The 17,248-nt window shown below is 64.2% G+C and overlaps 1 protein-coding gene across 1 annotated transcript in view; it reads left to right on the forward strand.

Moving 5' to 3' along the window:
- SARDH (sarcosine dehydrogenase) overlaps positions 1-16,502 on the forward strand; it is a 40,553-nt gene extending 24,051 nt beyond the window's left edge. Inside the window, exons 14-21 of the mRNA XM_090274996.1 lie at positions 1,203-1,341; positions 1,706-1,819; positions 3,760-3,907; positions 5,570-5,663; positions 13,418-13,580; positions 13,866-14,034; positions 15,096-15,231; positions 15,708-16,502. Of these exons, the coding sequence (XP_090131122.1) occupies positions 1,203-1,341; positions 1,706-1,819; positions 3,760-3,907; positions 5,570-5,663; positions 13,418-13,580; positions 13,866-14,034; positions 15,096-15,231; positions 15,708-15,833 (1,089 nt within the window). The 3' untranslated portion in view covers positions 15,834-16,502. The remainder of the gene's footprint in view (positions 1-1,202; positions 1,342-1,705; positions 1,820-3,759; positions 3,908-5,569; positions 5,664-13,417; positions 13,581-13,865; positions 14,035-15,095; positions 15,232-15,707) is intronic.
- Positions 16,503-17,248: the final 746 nt, after the last annotated feature.

Here is a 17,248-nt window from a genome sequence, read left to right on the forward strand (position 1 = left end):
TTGTACCTCTTTTGTTGAATTTACTCATAAGCACATAAACCTTCTTTGTGACGAGGCCGATGGCATTAGTTCCCTAATTTCACCTCTGATGGCTCGTGGCTGGTGTGCGAAACACACCAGTTTCATTTGTTGTTACACATCGACCTGGTCTCCCTCAGCCTTGGCGACGTGTTTCCCTGGTTCTGACAGTGGTTCATTGAGCTGTTAGGGCCTCCCGCGTGCAGGTCCTGTCACTGCAGACAGAGGCGGTTTCACTCCTTCCGTCTGGATGCCGGTTCGCGCTGCTTCTCGCCTGAGCGTCTGGCTCGGACGCCCGGCCCAGCTTGCGACAACGTTCCGTCTTTCACCAAAAGGCCGCTGGCAGCTGTGTGTTCTTTTTTCTTTAAGGATTTAAGTTATTTATGTTTAGAGAGGGGAAGGGAGGGAGAAGGAGAAGCAGAGAAACATCAGTTGGTTGTCTCTTGCGCGCCCCCAACTGGGGACCTGGCCCGCAGCCCAGGCCTGTGCCCTGACTGGGAATCGAACCGGTGGCCCTTGGGTTCGCAGGCCGGCGCTCAGTCTATGAGCCACGCCAGCCAGGGCAGCGGTGGTCCCCGCACACGCGCTTCGTATGGTCCAGCGGCTCCCTCCTGGGCCGGGCTAACACGGAGCTGTCATCACAAACAGGCGCTGGGTTTTGTCCCAGACGTTTTCTGCATCTGTTATTTCTTCCCTTCTGCTGCTTGGGGTTTGAGCTGCCCTCCTCTCCTGGGCCCTCAGGGCAGAAGGTTGGGGTCCTGCATGAGCGCCCGCCTTCTCGGCATCAGCCGTGACCGGTGCCGAGGCCGCACCCGCCCATCCCCCATGTCCTGCCCTCGAAGTGTCTGCTGATCCCCTCGCGGTGGCTCGATCTCTGGGTGATTTAGGACTGTGTTGTCTAGTTGCCCTAATCTGAGAATTTTCCAACGTCCTTCCGCTAGATGTCCATTGGACTTCCCTTGCGGGGGAAGATTTTAATCTTTAATTTGTCTGATTTTAATCCTTTTGGAAGTATTGAGTCTGGTTTTACGGCTGAGGGACGCCCTGGGGGTCTGTGTCCCCCATGCTTGAGGAGACTGTCTCGGGGTTCCTGAGCTGGAGCGGATGCAGGGGAGGCTCGGAGCAGGTGGCGCTCCGGGGGGGCCCGCCCCTGAGCGCCCGCATGCGCCCCCGCACCCCCGCAGATCAAGCAGGAGTGCCTGGCCTGCAGAGGGGCGGCGGCCATCTTCAACATGTCCTACTTCGGCAAGTTCTACCTGGTGGGCCCGGACGCGGGCCAGGCTGCTGACTGGCTGTTCTCCGCCGACGTCAACCGGCCTCCAGGTACCGCGTCGGGGGAGGCTCCGGTCACCACTCGGCACCAGGCAGCACTCCATGGGCCCGGCCCGGCACTGGGGCAACGTGGCTGCTGACCCCGTCCCCTCTGGGCCCCTCCAGCCCATGGCTCTGCCCCTGCGCCCTTGCCACCGATGCCCAGGCCCTGGGATGGTCCAGCCTCCTTCACCTGAGCCCCCGTGGGGATGACAGTGCCGGGGACCTGCCCACGCCCTGCAGGCCACTCAGGCGTGGTGGCATCCCAGAGCTGCGGGGTCTTTCCGGGGCCCCCAGACGCGCGCGCGTGGGCCCGTGCCGAGTGGCTTCCGGCTCCGGGGCCGGCACAGCACAGACCAGCCGACCTCCCGCCCAGGCTCCACCGTGTACACCTGCATGCTGAACGCCCGCGGCGGCACGGAGAGCGACCTGACCGTCAGCCGCCTGGCCCCCAGCCCCGAGGCCACGCCCCTCACCCCTGCCTTCGAGGGTAAGTGACCGCGCGGCTGTGACCGCAGCCCGTCCCAGGGGCGGCGACCCCTGATGGCAGGGGTGGGGCGCCGGGGGGACCGGAGGGGCTGCCCAGCGCTGCCCTGTGCGGACCACGGGGCCTGCTGCGCTCAGGGCCCTGGTGGTCAGCGGTCTTGAACGCGGGCCTTGTGGGGCCATGACGCGGCACCGTGGGTGCTCAGCCCTCACGTCTTTGAACCTGTCTGTGCCGGCGCTGAGGAGCGGCCGTGGGCGAGACACGGCGGCCCCCCTTGCCACCTGCCGTGGGCGCCTGTGCTGGCTCAGCTCTCTGAGTCCCCACGCACGCCCAGCCTGCAGCTGGGGCGGGTCCTCGGGTGGCGCCCGGCTCGTTGTCCCAGGAGGGACCCCCGAGACTGGGTCGCTGAGGAGAAGCGTGTCTGCTGTGTGGCTCTCTGTGTGGCCTGCGGAGGAAGGTCTCAGTCGGCCAGGCCCCAAGGCCTGGCATCTGCGGACGGGGGGAGCTGTGGCCGGGCACCGGGAGAGGAGGTGGAGCCAGAAGCAGGGGCTCATTGGTCAGTGACAGCTCCTAGGCACCCCTGGGTGTCAGGTGGAGGCACCGGGGACCCAGCAAGAAATCAAACAGGAAGGTTCGGGCCCTCATGGGGGTCATATTCCTGGTGGGGGGCAGGGCAGTGGGACAGGCTGGCTGCACTGCCCATGGGGTCCTTTGGGGTCGATTTGGGGGCTGAGGGGTGGTGGGGCCTCCTGACCCTCTGAGGTGGCTGCTGAGCTCACGGTGTCCTGAGAGCAGCCCCGGCTGATGAGCGGCTGCTGTGAACATGGGGGAGAGGTTCCTGGGGCCCTGTCCCTCCTGTCACAGGTGAGGTGGGAGCCAGGAGAGCCGCGGGCTTAGCCAGTGCAGGGCGCTTCATTAATGAATGGAGCCGTTACTCCTTTATTCCCTCAACCATTGTTTGGGGAGCCAGGGCCACCGGTGGGGTACAGTGGGGCCTCGGGGATCTCACTGTGGACTGTCCGCATAGGGGAAGTCCATTAGAACACTGAGTGAACATGGGGAGATGGAAGGGCAAGGATTATGGGAGGCCATGGGAAGCAGCTGAGCCAGGATGAGGAAGGCTTCCTGGAGGAGATGACATCTGGCCTGAGCTTCGAAGGATGGGTGGGCTCCTAGAAAGGCATAGAAGAAAGAACCAGCACTGTTTGGAGAGGTCAGCAGGGGCGTGTGGAGGAGGGCTGGCGGGAGCTTTGTTTGGCCTTCACCCCCCAGGAGAGGGGAGGTGGACACCCAGGCCTGGGCCCCCCCCTTAGAGAACAAGTGCAGCCATGAAGACAGACCAGAGAGACCCAGAGGGAGTGCAGGGGCTGCATCTGCCACCACCAGGCTCCATGGCCCGTCTCTGCGGTGCTGTCGGAGCCAAGTGAGAACCTGGTGGGGCCAGGAGGGCTGGGAGCAGCCGCGCGGAGCCCCGGTTCCCCTGATGTGGACAAGGCGGGGCACCGGGAGATCGGGGGTGCAGGGGCGTGGAGGGAAGTGGAAGCCGGGGGGACTTGGGTCTCAGAGAGGAAAGGAGACACGTCCCCGGCTGCCCAGCCCTGGCTGAGGCGGGACGAAGGCTTCCCCATGGGGGATGGCGTCGGGGCTGACACATTCCTGGGTCAGGAACCTTTTGGAAAAGGGATGAGAGCCTCAGATTCCCGGAAAAACCCTCCGGGGGTCCCCACACCCCAGCCCCTGCTCCCAGTGAAGATCCCACGTTTTGTCCCGGTGCAGTGAAAACCGAGGGCCTAGGGCGGGGTGGGAGGTGGCTGCTCACCGTAATCTGGTGGTCGTTCCACTCAAGGAAAACACATTTGTTTTCTCAGCCCGGAGGCTCAGGCAGCCCTACTGCCTGTCCCCCGCCCTACCGCCCGGCCCCACATCTGCTGCTTCTCTTGCAGGGGATTGCTTCTACCTGGCCGTGGGCGGGGCCGTGGCCCAACACAACTGGTCCCACATCACCACGGTGCTGCAGGACCGGAGGTTCCGGTGCCAACTCATCGACAGCTCGGAGGACCTGGGCATGATCAGCATCCAGGGCCCGGCCAGGTGAGGAGGGGGCGGGGAGCCCAGCACCTGGGGCCTGACCTTAGTCCCTCCGACTGGGGCCTGCGGGCAGAACCACTTACTGGTCCTGCACGGAATATTCCGTTAGCCAAATGATCTGGGGAAGCTGGAGACGCCATTCCAGGTCAATCATTTATGAAAAACCCAAATCAGAAAAGCCCTTTGTAACCTCAGTGTATCGGGACGATGCTCTAACTGACCGAGCCACCGGGCCAGGGCCGAGTTTTTCATTTTAATTAACTCAAGTGGCCACACGTGGCTGGCGGAGCCAGCACAGATGTAAATATCACTGTTAGGATGATCAACATTTGCTTTCTCGCCGATTCCTGTCAAGGGCCCCGTGAGGCGGCATCACTGCCCCGGGAGCAGGTGGGAGGGGCGGGCGAGTAGAGGAGCTGGGATTTGAGCCCGAGTCTCTGGAGCAGAGCCTGTGCCCTCCAGTGCTACCTGCTGGCACCCTGGGGGAGGGGGACAGCCTCCTGCTCCCCAGACGGAGCTCAGCAGACCTGAGTGCCAGCTGCCTGTCCTCGCCCACTTGACATGGGCCAGATGGTGCCCGGGGCCGGGGTGCCCTTGTGCTCCTGAGCCCCCGAACCCTGGGTCTGGTGGGGAAGACACTGGAGCAGCCCTGGCCCCCACTGCCCTGGGGCTGCAGACGGATGTGCTCTGTGAGGACAGGACCTGGGTTCTTCGGGGCTGGCACCACACGGGCTCCCGGGAGGGGGGTTGTCACGGAAGGGTCTTGGCCAGATGCAGCACGCTGGGCGCCTCAGGCCGGTGTGGGCGGGCAGCTCCCAGCACTGCGAGGGTGAGAATTTGGGTGGGCAGTGGCCACCCCGCAGCCCCACACCGACGGGGTCCCCTGTGGGCCATCTCTTGCCCATGGGGAGCTCACTTTGTGGTGCAAGGTCAGCTGTTTCAGTCGGTCTGTTTACCCAGCACCTTCTCTGTGCCAGGCACGGAGCTCCTGCTTTAGTGGGGGCACAGCCACTGCAGGAGCACTCTGGTGGGGGGCACCTGGCCCAGACTCAGGGAGTCATGGAGGACTTCCTGGAGGAGGTGACAGGCAAGCCAAGACCTGCAAAATGACAAAGGGCAAGGTCAGGGGAAGTGGGTGGGAGTGGGGAGGGTGCAGGAGGGGTGAACCAAGGCCAGGAGGGAGGTGAGGGGGCAGGGTGCCCAGGAAGTGAAGGTTTGCATGGACACCTGGAGGTCTCGGCAGTCCATCAGGTGTGAGTGAGCGCTGGACTGCCGGCACAGCAGGGCGGGGGCAGGGGAGGAGCGAGGCCCCTGCCCTCAGGATGGGGGTTAGGTTGGGTGGTTAGGTAACCGTCCAGGGCCTCGGTTCGCCCACCTGGGGAAGGTGCACCTTGAGGGCGCACTGTGGGTCTGGTCCCCCCCCAGGGTCCGCTCCTCCCACATCGTTACCACTGAGGGCGGTGTTTATCTGTGTTTGGTGCCTGTTCATCTTGGTGAGCTTTCATGACGCCACGTCTGTTGTCAGTCTGCCCCACGAGGACAGGGACTCACCCTGCTCGCTGCTGTCCCCCGTGCCCTCCTAGCATGGGGCAGCGGGGCACGTCCCCAGCCATGGCCCACAAGCGTCTGACTGACTGGCTGCCTGACTGACCGTTTTGCTCACAGCCGGGCCATCCTCCAGGAGGTGCTCGATGTGGACCTGAGCAACGAGGCCTTTCCCTTCTCCACCCACAAGCTGGCGAGAGCCGCCGGGCACCTGGTAGGTTCCAGCCATCCTCTGGGGCGTGGGTGGCAGCCACGTGCTCCAAGGGAATGAACCTGGGGCTGGGACATGGGACCCTGGTCCTCTTGGACAAGTCCCTTTACCTTTCATGACCTTGGTCCCCACTGAGAAAGGAGAGCGTGAGGGGACGCTGGTGGGGAGACACCCTGGCCCGGCCTGGAGGTCGGGCATGTCCGGGTCCCGTTAGCCAATGAACAGCATGGCGACGGCGGGATGACATCGGCAAGGAGGCTGCCAGAGAGAAACCGAGATTGAGGGAGGGGCTGGCCGGGCTCTGCTCCGGCCTTCGCTCTCCGGAGGCCGCCGGGGGGAGCAGGAAGCTGGCGGTGGTCTCTGTCTAGCCTGCTTCCTGCCTCCTTGGTGCAAAGCGGCCCGCTGGGACCAGAGAGGGTGGGCCCTGTGAGAGGGCAGCACAGCGCAGCCCCAGGCCCGCGGCAGCGCAGAGTCTGTGACGGGACCTGGCTTGGGCGGTGGGAGCTGCGAGGCTTGGAGTCTGCCCAGCCTGTGTGAGGCTCGGGGCTGGCCGGGGAGGGGACCAGGTGGGGACTCCCCTCTCTCACAGCCGCCCTGGCTGCCTCCCCAGGCCGGGCCCTGGCTGTCGGGCTGCACCTGGGCCTACGGGTCCAGGAGCCCAGCTGGTGGAAGAGGAGGCCAGACTTCAGGATGAATCCCCCCCAGGCAACGGCAGGGACGCAGGGGCACACGGGGTGGGGGCGTGGGGTCAGAGTGTGGGGTCAGGCCGTGCCAGCTCCCCCTCGCTGTCTCCCCCAGAGCTGGCCCCCTGGTTTTGTCCAGGAGTATTTTACTGCCATGTAAATGCGGGGGTGTCCCCCTGTGTCCACCCAAGCTGGGCCGTGCGGGGCTGACAGTGCCGACCTGGGTGCCACCTGGCTCCACACGGCCCCTCGGGGTGCCCCTTGATGGTGCTGAGCCTTCCCTCTGTCGACCTGGCACGGGTGGGGTGCCGTGACACAGATTCCAGGAGAAGCTGGCGTGGTGCTCACATGGTGCGTTTGTCAAATGAAGACGAGCCAAGGAAAACCTGACGCTGTGAGACAGACAGACAGACAGACAGACACAGGCTCCTGCTGAGCTCCTTCCGCCTTCCGCCCTCACCTCTGACTGTTACCACCGAGGCGGGGCCGCCCCCACGTGGGCGGCTGTACACGCAGCTCCGTTCCCTTTGACCCTGCAGTGTCAAAGGGTCTCTCGGGCCCTTCGATCTTCTCCACGTGCCGCAGGCGCCTGCCTGTGCTTGCTTCCCCTCGGGAGAGCCCGTGACGCGTGTCCCTCAAGGGCGCTCTGTCCACACCTCTGATTCTTGACTGAAGGCAGAGTCCTCAGGGCCGGGACCCAGAGACCATCACTCTGGGCCATCTGCAGTGGGTTTGGTGACTTCTGTCTCCTCCCTAGGCCTTGTCCTGGGCCTTGGGGACAGGAGGGGACAAAAGCAGAGAACTTGGCAGCATCCTCAGCCTCTGGAGACCGGCTCTGTCCACTCACACTCGGCCAGCCTGGGTTCTCCACGAGTTCTGGCATTTCATTCTGAACTGAAGGATCTTAATGCCAGTGCTGAGCTTCCTCCCGCCGCCCCCGCCCCCTGGCCTGGCTCTGGAATTAATGGCGGACGTGTCAGCTGGGAGCGGCCAGGTGCCGGGCACCAAGCGGGAACCGGAGCCCTGGATGGCGGTTGCCAGGCTTGAGGTGGGAACTGAGTCGGCACAGAGTCTGCGGGCGCGGGGGCGAGGTCACCCGGTGCTCAGTAGCGTGGGAGCCAGCAGGCCTGGCCTCCAGCCCTGCCCCGCCTCCTCTGGGGCTGCCTCTCAGGCCTTAGTCTCCCCACCGCAGGGCCCAGGCTAGACAATGTCTGAAGTCCTCTCTGGGCCATCCCAGAAGTCTGTGCAGACGTCCCGAAGTCTCCTGGATCCAGGGGGATTTCCAGTTCTCCTAAATAAGACCTCGTCTTGGCTTTGGTGTGCACTGGCGCTCCCTCCTTCAACGTGAAGAGACGCCGGGGCCGGAGCACAGGGCTGGGCCAAGTATTTATGGGAGACCCTTGGGTCCCAGCCAGCCAGATGCGGGGGAGGAACGAGCGCCTGTGTGGCCGGCGAGGCCTCCTGGTCGTGGTGTGCAGAGCAGCGGGGACTGCGCCCAGAACCACGCCTGCCCCGAGGTGGGTGGGTGGGCACTGGCCGCAGTCCACCAGGTCCCACGGTCCCATAACCGGGCAGGTGGGCGACCCTGGCACAGCGATGTCCCCAGCTGCGTAGTGTCCTTGTTTTGCAATGATTCTCCAAGAGGCCTGGATCAGCTCCGGCTCCCACGGTCCTGCATTCCTAGAGGAAGAACAGAGGGCGGGGATGCTGTCCGCTCGGCAGCCAACTGACCAGATGTCCTTGCTTCCCGTGTGTTGGCCTCGAGGCCATCGAGGTTCCCAGCGGGAAACGCTGCCCTGGCGGGGTCACCGAGGCCGACGCGGTGTTCCCGGCACTCGGGGGGGCCAGGGTCCTCTCGGCACAGCGACCGCTCTGTGCTGGAAGCTCAGCCTTGCACAGGACGACGAAGCGATTTCCTCCTGAAAATTAATTTCAGGTCAAAAGGAAATTGAGTTTCTGTTCCTGACGGGGAAGTCCTCGCTGTGGGTTCGATGACTCTCGGGTAGAAGGTCCTCCCGCCCACACGCATTCTGCAGACAGCCAGGGGCCCGGGACGCGGCCCCCTCCACAGAGACGCCTTTGCCAGCTGGGTATCAGCCACCGTCTAAAGCGTCGCTTTCCACAACCCGTACAAGTTCTGCCTGCCCCCGGGCAGCAGGGGCCTGCAAGCCACTACTCAGGGTGTCCCATGGAGGGCAGCGATGTCTTCTCCCTGTGAGTGTAAGGGCAGGGTGTGGTTGGAATGAGGTTGATGGCGCTGAGGGACCCTGGGGCGTGTGCGTTAGAGACCAGTCCCCTCCTAGACAGAACCCATCCTTTCTCGGGGGGGGGGAGGGGGGGGGCGGCGGGGAGTGCTGGGCATCTGACTGCAGCCCCTGCAGTCCTCTGCGGCGCAGATGGCCTCTTTCTGGGGGTGACCCATAGCTTTCATTAGTGGCCTGAAATCCGGCTCCAGGCCAACTGGGAAGCCACGCTTTCCTCTGAGGAGCATCCAGGGTGTGGTCTGTGACCGGCCCAGCATTCTGAAGGCTGGGCAGGAACCCCAGGGCTGGACAATTTCCACGGAGCTTTTCATATCCTCAGAGGTCAAGTGTGTGAAATGTGGCTTGAGAAGCACACCTTTCATTTATTCTTATTCTTGGAAAATTGGTTTTCAATCACCATCCTCACCACCATTATCATCACCATCACCATCATCACCCCCATCATCATCACCATCACCACCATCACCATCATCACCATTATCACCATCATCACCACCATCATCATCACCATCACCATCATCACCACCATCATCACCACCATCACCATCATCACCCCATCATCATCACCATCACCACCATCACCATCATCATCACCACCATCACCATCATCACCACCATCATCATCACCATCACCATCATCACCATCATCACCACCATCATCACCACCATCACCATCATCACCATCACCATCACCACCATTATCACCATCACTGTCACCATCACCACCATCATCACCGCCATCATCATCACCATCACCATCATCATCACCACCGCTGCCGCCACCACCACACATTAACCCTCCTGACCGACCACTGGGAGGGTTGCACACCCCATAGCAGAGCATTTTAGAATCAAGGACGTCTTTGGAGCCTCCAGAAGGCTTTTTAAAAAGCTGAGGTTCTCTGAACTGACCACCGGCCTGCTTTCCCCTGTCCTGTGGGTTCGGGGCCTAGGCCCCTGCCACGGGCTGTGCATGGCCCAACCCAAGCCCGCCTCCTGCCTCTGGGGCCTCCGGGTCCTCGCTTACTTAGGGGTGACCGAGTGTGGTGGGTGCGCCTGCTCCGTCGCAGGCGCTCTCGCCCAGCCACCTGCCCTGGGGACCTGTAAACTGCTGTGAGCTGGTGTGACCTGAAAAGGCTGGACATGCTGGCCTGCGTCCGTGGGCGCGGCTGCCCGAGCTGTGCTGCAGAGCCCACCCAGTGCGGGGCGCCCAGGCTGCGCTGAGGACGCACGTGCCCAGGGCACCCGCAGGAGTGACGTGGCCTTTGGTCCGAGCCAGGCGGGGACCCAGCACCTCCCCGGACTCGGGCCGTCTCCAGGGAAAGCTGGCAGGCGGTTCCGTACTGCACTGAGCACCCAAACCCGGATTCTACTGAAGCCTGAGCACATCCCCTCCCACCCAAAACCGTGCACTTGAGTGGGTCGCTGTGGAGCGCTGTGTGGTCCGGGGTGGCGCCCACTTCCTCCCGCCCCGTTCCCGGCGCCCAGGCCACCCAGAAAGGACACGTCACCGTCCCTGTGGGTGGTAGAGGCACGTCCGCGGAGCGCGGGGCTCTGTGTTGTTTTGACCGTCGTAACCGTTGGCAGGCGCGGGGTTCTGTGGCGCCGAGCACATTCACTGGCAACAGAGCACGGATTTCCGTCCCGTGACCGTGACACTCCGCTTTCGTTCAGCCCCTCCCACCCCTCCCCCCCCCCCAGCTCCTAGTGGCCCTTCCGCTTTCTGTCTCTGTGAATTCGGCGACTTCAGGTGCCTCGGGTAAGTGGAGTCCCAGGACGTGTCCTCTTGTGACTGGCGTAAGTCACTCAGCATGGCGTCCCCAAGGTCCACCCCGGGCGCAGCAGGGGTCAGAAGGTGCTTCCTCGTCACGGCTGACGTGTGTCCTGCTGGGTGCATGTGTCACCCGGGGTTTCTCCCTCCGCCGCCGATGGGCCCCCGGGTTGCTCCGCCTCTTGGCTGCTGTGAATCGTGATGCTGTGAACATGGGGTGCAAATATCGGCTTGCGGGCTTGCCTTCAGTTCTGTGGAGCGTATACCACGTACACCCAGGAACAGAACAGCTGGATGTAGCGTAGCTTTATTTTTAACTTTCCAGCCCCACACCGCCCTGTCTCTCCCAGCACCTGCCCCTGTGCGTTCCCACCAGCCGTACCCAAGAGTTCGGCTTCTCCGCATCCTCGGCGGCTCCGGTTATCTTCTGGGTGGTTACTCTTTTTTAATAGTAGCCATGCTGACAGGGGCACGGTCGCATCTCGTGATGGTGTTTATTTGCACGTCTCTAACTGTTAGTGATACGGGCCGTCTTTTCATATGCGTCGTGGCCGTTTGTACGTCCTCTTTGAAGAAATGTCTGTTCAAGTCCTGACCCATTTCTTAATCAGGCCATTTGTTTTGTTGCGTTGTAGACGTTCCAGATCGGGATACTGACCCCTTTGGTGGACACTCCATTTCCCGACAGCGTCACGATGGTTTATTTCTGGGCTTTCTCTCCTATTCTGGGGGCTTCTCTGCCTGACTTTTCGGCAGGACCACCTTGTTCTGACGGTGGCAGCGCCATAGCAAGTTTGAAACCAGGAAGCTGAGTCCTCCAGCCTTGTTCTGCTTTTTCAAGATGGTTTCGACTCTTTGAGGTCCCTTGGGATTCTGTACGCGCGTTAGGATGGGTTTTTCTATTTCTGCAGAAAACGCCGTTGGGGTTTCAATAGGGATGCGTTTAGTCTGGAGATGGACCTCTCTGAGCAGCACTGACGCCGTAATGACATTAGGTCTTCCCGTCCGTGGGCGTGGGATGTCTTTCCCGTCCTTTGTCTTTTCCCAGCTCAGCGTGCAAGTCTGTCACCGCCATGGCTGGGTTTACCCTTCAGTGTTTTATTCCTTTGGATGCGATCGTGCGTGGGTTTGGTTATGAGTTTCCTTTCTGGGCTGTTCTTTGTTAGTGCAGAGAAACACGGCGGACTTCTGTGTGTTGGTTTTGTATCCGCAACCTGGCTGAAGCTGCCTGTTATTTCTGACAGTGCTGCGGGGATTCTTTCGGGGGAGGAAAGGATTTTGGTGAAACCCGGTTTAACCCTTTCAATGACTCTCCCCAACTCTGTGACTCCACCCACTGCCCGTGGTCCCCAGGCTGGGCTCCGTGTGACAAGGGGGTCCTTGGGACCTGCTTAGGAAGTCCATCCGAGCCCCCAGGTGCCAGCCAGTGGCTGTGGGGCAGACCCCGCCTCCCCGCGCTGATCAGACGAGGCCCCGGGGCCGGGAGAGACCGACCCAGAGCAGTGTCTCATGCCGGTGTCTTCCCTGCAAAAGACGCGAGGATACCCCGTCTCCACTGCTTCAGCGACAAAACGGGGGCTGTCTTGAGAGTCAGGGACTCTGGGACCTTAGGCACCTACAATTCCACAAACTCTTTCCTTCATTTTGCTGGGAAGTGGGGGTCTACTGACTCCTGTCTTTTTCCTTTGCCGGGAAGCATTCCCGCAGCCCCTCCGTGGGCCAGGCCTGGGCACGGAGTGCAGAGAGGGGTCCGTCGCAGTGGCCCCCACCCCTGGCCTGCAGGGCTTCTGGGAGCTGGGGGAGGCGCTCCCCTTGCCCCAACAAGGCCACTGGATTCAAGCGTGCGTGTGTGTGTGTGTGTGTGTGTGTGCGCGCGCGCGCGCGCGCTCCCATCCTCAGCCCTGGGTTGTTACGGGTGAGCTTTAAGAGGCTGCTTCTACTGCGGGCAGAGATTGGCTCTGAGCCCGAGGCTGTCTAAAATTAGCGTGTCGTTGATGAGGCCATCTTTGCGGGCCTGTGGCTTGCTCCAGCGAAGCGGGAAAATGTCAACGGTCTATTTTCTGTGTCAATTTTGAGAGGCTGGGGCAAACGGCAACTCTGAGCCAATTTGTGCTGTTTCAAAAGCTTCCGGAACCCAGCCCCCGGCAGCAGTGGGGTGAGGGTGTGAGTCAGGACCCGGCTCCGGGGCCGGGGCGTGGGCTCCGCTCTCCCGGGCGGCCCGTGTCCTTGTGGGACCTGCTCCGGGCGGGCCTCCCCGCGCAGAGCCACAATGGCACCAGCCCCTCCCTGGTGGCCTCTGTGGCTGAGCGGGGCGCCCGGCCGAGTGCTCTGGCCTTACCCCCGGGGACGCCGTGGCTCAGGGATTTGCCTGAAGGTCTGGAAGCAGACACAGCAGTTGCTGGGTGTCTCAGTGACACCCCACCCACCCAACGTGCAGGATAGGTCACATGCCTCTGGCCAGGGGTCACCCCGCACAGCTGCTCGCCCGTGCCCAGGGGCCAGCTGTCCTTGTCCTCACCGCCTGTGCTCAGGCCAGACCTGGGGCCCTAAGTCCGATGAAAGGGCCCTGATACGAGACGAGGACAAGGCAGACGCAAAGGCGAGGCCACGTGACAGAGACTGGGGTGACTCGGCCCCACACCGGGGCGCAGCCAGAAGCTGGGAGAGGCGGGGGTTCTCCCCGCGAGCCTCTGGTGTGTGTAGGGGGGGGCCATGGTGGGCCCCCAGAACTGGAAAGGAATACAGTTCTGTTGTTTCAAGCCGCAGAGTTTGGGGTCGTTTGTCACGGTGGCCTGGGACCCTCACACAGTCGCTTGGAAGAGCCGAGGCCTGGGAACTCACGTCCGCTTGCTGCCACTCGCAACATCGGCCCCCTTCTCCCTCAGGTTTCCAGAGCGCTCCTGGGAACTCTGCCTGGGAGACCCCGCATTCGGGTGGCAGGCCCGCCTGGGCCCTGGCGCTGTCTGCCTGTGAGGGGCAGCCGGGCCCGGCCTCGGCGGTCTGACTCCGCCCGAGTGTGAGCTGTGTCTGTCCCCCCAGGTTCGGGCCATGAGGCTGTCCTTTGTCGGGGAGATGGGCTGGGAGCTGCACATCCCGAAGGCGTCCTGCGTGCCGGTGTACCAGGCCGTGGTGACCGCGGGGGCCAAGCACGGGCTTGTCAACGCAGGGTACCGGGCCATCGACTCCCTGAGCATCGAGAAAGGTGAGCGCAGGCCTGCTCGGCGCGGGTGGCGGCCAGAGCGCCGCCAGAGGCAGAGAAGCCCCCGCAGCACGCCCCGCATGGCCCAGGCAGCCCACCTGGCCGGGGACGCTGCCGGGACCTCCGACACTGCCCTCAGACAGGGTGCTGGGTGCTCGCCCACGGGTGCGAGGATGGGCTAGGCTGGGCTCGGAGTCCGGCCCTGTCCTGACGTCCGGCCCAGTGCGGACGCGGGCGGGCTGCGGCGTCTGGTCCCAGGGACCCTGAGCTGCGTCCCCCTCCCCGCAGGCTACCGGCACTGGCATGCAGACCTGCGGTCGGATGACAGTCCCCTGGAGGCGGGCTTGGCCTTCACCTGCAAGCTCAAGTCCTCCGTGCCCTTCCTGGGGCGCCGGGCCCTGGAGCAGCAGCGGGCCGCCGGCCTCCGCCGTCGCCTGGTGTGCTTCACTGTGGACGAGTGAGTGTCCCTGGCCCCAGGCCCAGCCAGAGGGTGGGTCAGCGGGGCCAGGGGATGCCTCCTCTGGCGCAGATTTTAAAGAGAAAGATCCTACGGAGCCGCCGCTCGGCGGGTGCACGTAGGCAGCGGGCTGTGGGAGGGGAACCCCGCCTTGAGCCGGCTTCCCAGTCACTGTGCCAGGACCTCCCCATGTCCCTCGGGGCCACGGGCCCCATTTCCATATGGAGACCGCCGTTGCCAAGGGACAGGGTGGCTTGGGCCAGCCAGGCAGCAGAGGTACGGAGAGACCCCAGCTCGGGGGGATGGGCCCCTTGCTGTCCCCCAAGGGTCGGCTCTGAGCGTTCTGCTGGGTTACGTTCCCCAGGAGCCAGGCCCACGGTGTCCCTGGATTTGGACACCAGGCCTCCCCTGGGGCTTAGTCACTCTGCAGTGACAGTCCCCGCTGGTGTCAGGGAGCCGCTGCGGCTCCGACAGCAGCTCAGTAGCGACCGTCTCCAGGACCGCGGGGCTCTGGCGCAGCTGACGCGGAGCTGACAGCCAGCTTCCCAGAGAGGTGTCAGGAGTGATGCGGGGTGGGGGGAGGGCGGCGGGGGGTGAGCAGGGCTGTGCCGACACCATCCTGCGGCTTCTCCCTGCTCCTGCCGGGTGGCCTCTGCGCGGCCGGCGCCCCCGTGGCCGCAGCCCTGTGGTTTGGGGGCGACGGCAGGGCAGGGGGCCGCGTGGGAGACCCACGGCCAGGACGCCGCTGTGGGGCCGCGGAGAACGCCCGCCCTTCGCCCGGGGCCCACTTCCACACGCAGAGCCGGCCCAGAGCCTGCAGGACCAGGGTGACCCCCACGGGGACGAGCACATGTTTACAAAACCCCCTCCCATCCCCTCCTCGGCCCCGGGGCAGGTGGGGCCCAGGCCGTTGTCTTGCAGGACCAAGAGGCACCCGGGCCCTGGCCAGGCTCACCCCCCACGCAGCCGCCCCAGGACCCCAGCCTGCCTTCCTCTGCCCGGCCTGGGGCCTCCCCGGGGAGGGGCTCCGGGGTCCCAGCTGTTTCCGTTGCGTCTCCCAGGAAGGTGCCCATGTTTGGCCTGGAGGCCATCTGGAGGGACGGCCGCGTGGTGGGCCACGTGCGCAGGGCTGACTTCGGCTTCGCCATTGACAAGACCCTCGCCTACGGCTACGTCCGGGACCCCAGCGGCGGGCCGGTGAGTCCGTCCTTTGGCCCTGCTGGCGAGCCCGGGGGTGGGGGGGCGCTCTGAGCAGGGACCCCGTGCCAGCGACCTGTGCCGCCGCCTGCCTGCGGGCCCTGGGCAGGGGTGGGGGGCACGGGGAGCTCGACGCCCCATCCTGCACTTCGCGGCCCAGAGGCTGCCTCTCTCCCGGCACCGCGGCCACACAGGGCGGGTCTGTGTCTCATGGTTTCACCCCATCCTGAGCTGGCAGGACTGGGGGGTCCTCTCACCCCCAGACGCCCCCCGTGGGGCCTGGCCTGGGTGTAATCACTGCCGGGCCCAGCTGCTGAAGCCCAACGTGGGGGCCAGTGACGCAGACTCTGCCTTCCAGGCAGCTCCTCGGGCCAGAGAAGGGCCTGGCACGGACACGGGTGGCCTGCAGGGCAGGTGGGAGCCCAGCACCCATCAAAGGCAGCATGTGACAGCGTCCCCTGCCCCTGTGCTCCTAGGTCTCCCTGGACTTCGTGAAGAGTGGGGACTACAGCCTGGAGCGGATGGGGGTGACCTACGCTGCCCGGGCTCACCTGAAGTCTCCCTTTGACCCCGACAACAAGCGGGTGAAGGGGATCTATTGACGGGCCCGTGAGGCAGAGCCTTGGCTGCTCAGGATGCGGGGGACCCGCCCCTGGTCCCCACTGACTCCCATGGACCTGCAGCACCCTGCGCCCGGGACCCTGGCCAGAACGTGGGTCCTCCCTGCTCACCGCCCCACAGATACGGACAGAAAGGTGGAAGGAGAGCCCCAAGGGCTCATCCTCTGGTCACTGACCGGAAGGTGGTCTCTAGTCCACCCACCTACCCCACCCCCCATAGGCTCAGGGACCGCGACAAGCTCCTCAGGAGGAGCCTGGCAAACACTGACGAGCCCAGCGTCACAGCAGGAGGCAGGCAGACCTCACCTGCCGTCAGCGCATCGGAGACCTTCAAGGTGCATCGGGATCAGGACAGAGCAGGATTGACTTGCAGTGTTGCCGGGGGCACAGCGTGAAGGCAGAGGGCGCACGTGTGGACCGGCGCCGCCCCGCGCTCAGGGCCACTTGGCAGGACGTCTGTCGCCCAGACCCCAGGAGAGTGGAGTCTGGAAGGAAAGTCCCTCCTGCGTTCTGAGAGTCACCAGCGGGGAGAGCCAGGAGGGGAAGCAGTGCCCCACCCCGACCCAGGCCTGCAGAAGTGCCGCCTCCTGCCTCAGTTTCCCTGTGAGCCCCTTGATGACTAGCTCTTAGTAAGAACCTGACGGAATCTTCCTGCCTGGGTGGCCTTTGTCCTTCTGTGTGACAGGACTCGGCTCCTGTCCTTGTCACCCCTCGCCAGGGCCGTAAAAGGGGTGGACTCACCAGCTTCCCCTTTGCTGGGCAGCTGCTGTATGACCCTGCCTCCTGCCAGGGATGAGTGTCCAGCCGCCCACTCACATGCCCAGGCCCCCCGCCTTCGCCTCACCCCAACCCCCAAGGGGCCAGGCAGCCTCGACCAAGCGGCAGCCACACCACACCCAGGGATCCATGGTCCTCCGGGGACCAGGGTGACAGGCACTCAGGGGACAGAGAGGATGCGGGTCCCACAGACAGACTCCCAGAGCAGGGCGGTGTTGGGGTGCAGGCTCTGCCACCCTCAGAGGTGCCGCATGTGCAGCCCCGCTCTGGGCCGAGCTGAAACGGCCGGGCCAATAAAGCCGCGGCCTGGGAAGGTGTCTGGGTTTCAGAGGGTCATTGGAGCGCGAGCTTGGCCCCCTTGCCAGACCACAGCTGGGGTGCAGGGGCCTCTGGCTTCCCAAGGCCTCGGCGACGAGCCCCTGCGGCCTCCCCGCTCACCTCGGGCCTGGCTCTGGCGAGGGAGGGTGGCTGGGCGGGCCAAGTGCACCCCAGGGCCCAGAGGAGGCCTCGGAAGCTGCTTCCCAGACAGCCTGGCCGGCGGCTCGGTCTCTGTGACTTGGCCGCAGGGCCCGGGAGGGGCCCACATGGTTCAGTCCACAGCTGGCCTCCGGGGGGCACCG

The sequence above is a fragment of the Furipterus horrens genome, unplaced genomic scaffold (genome assembly GCF_987537825.1).
Source record: "Furipterus horrens unplaced genomic scaffold, mFurHor1.1.pri manual_scaffold_4, whole genome shotgun sequence".
Lineage (NCBI taxonomy): Eukaryota > Metazoa > Chordata > Mammalia > Chiroptera > Furipteridae > Furipterus > Furipterus horrens.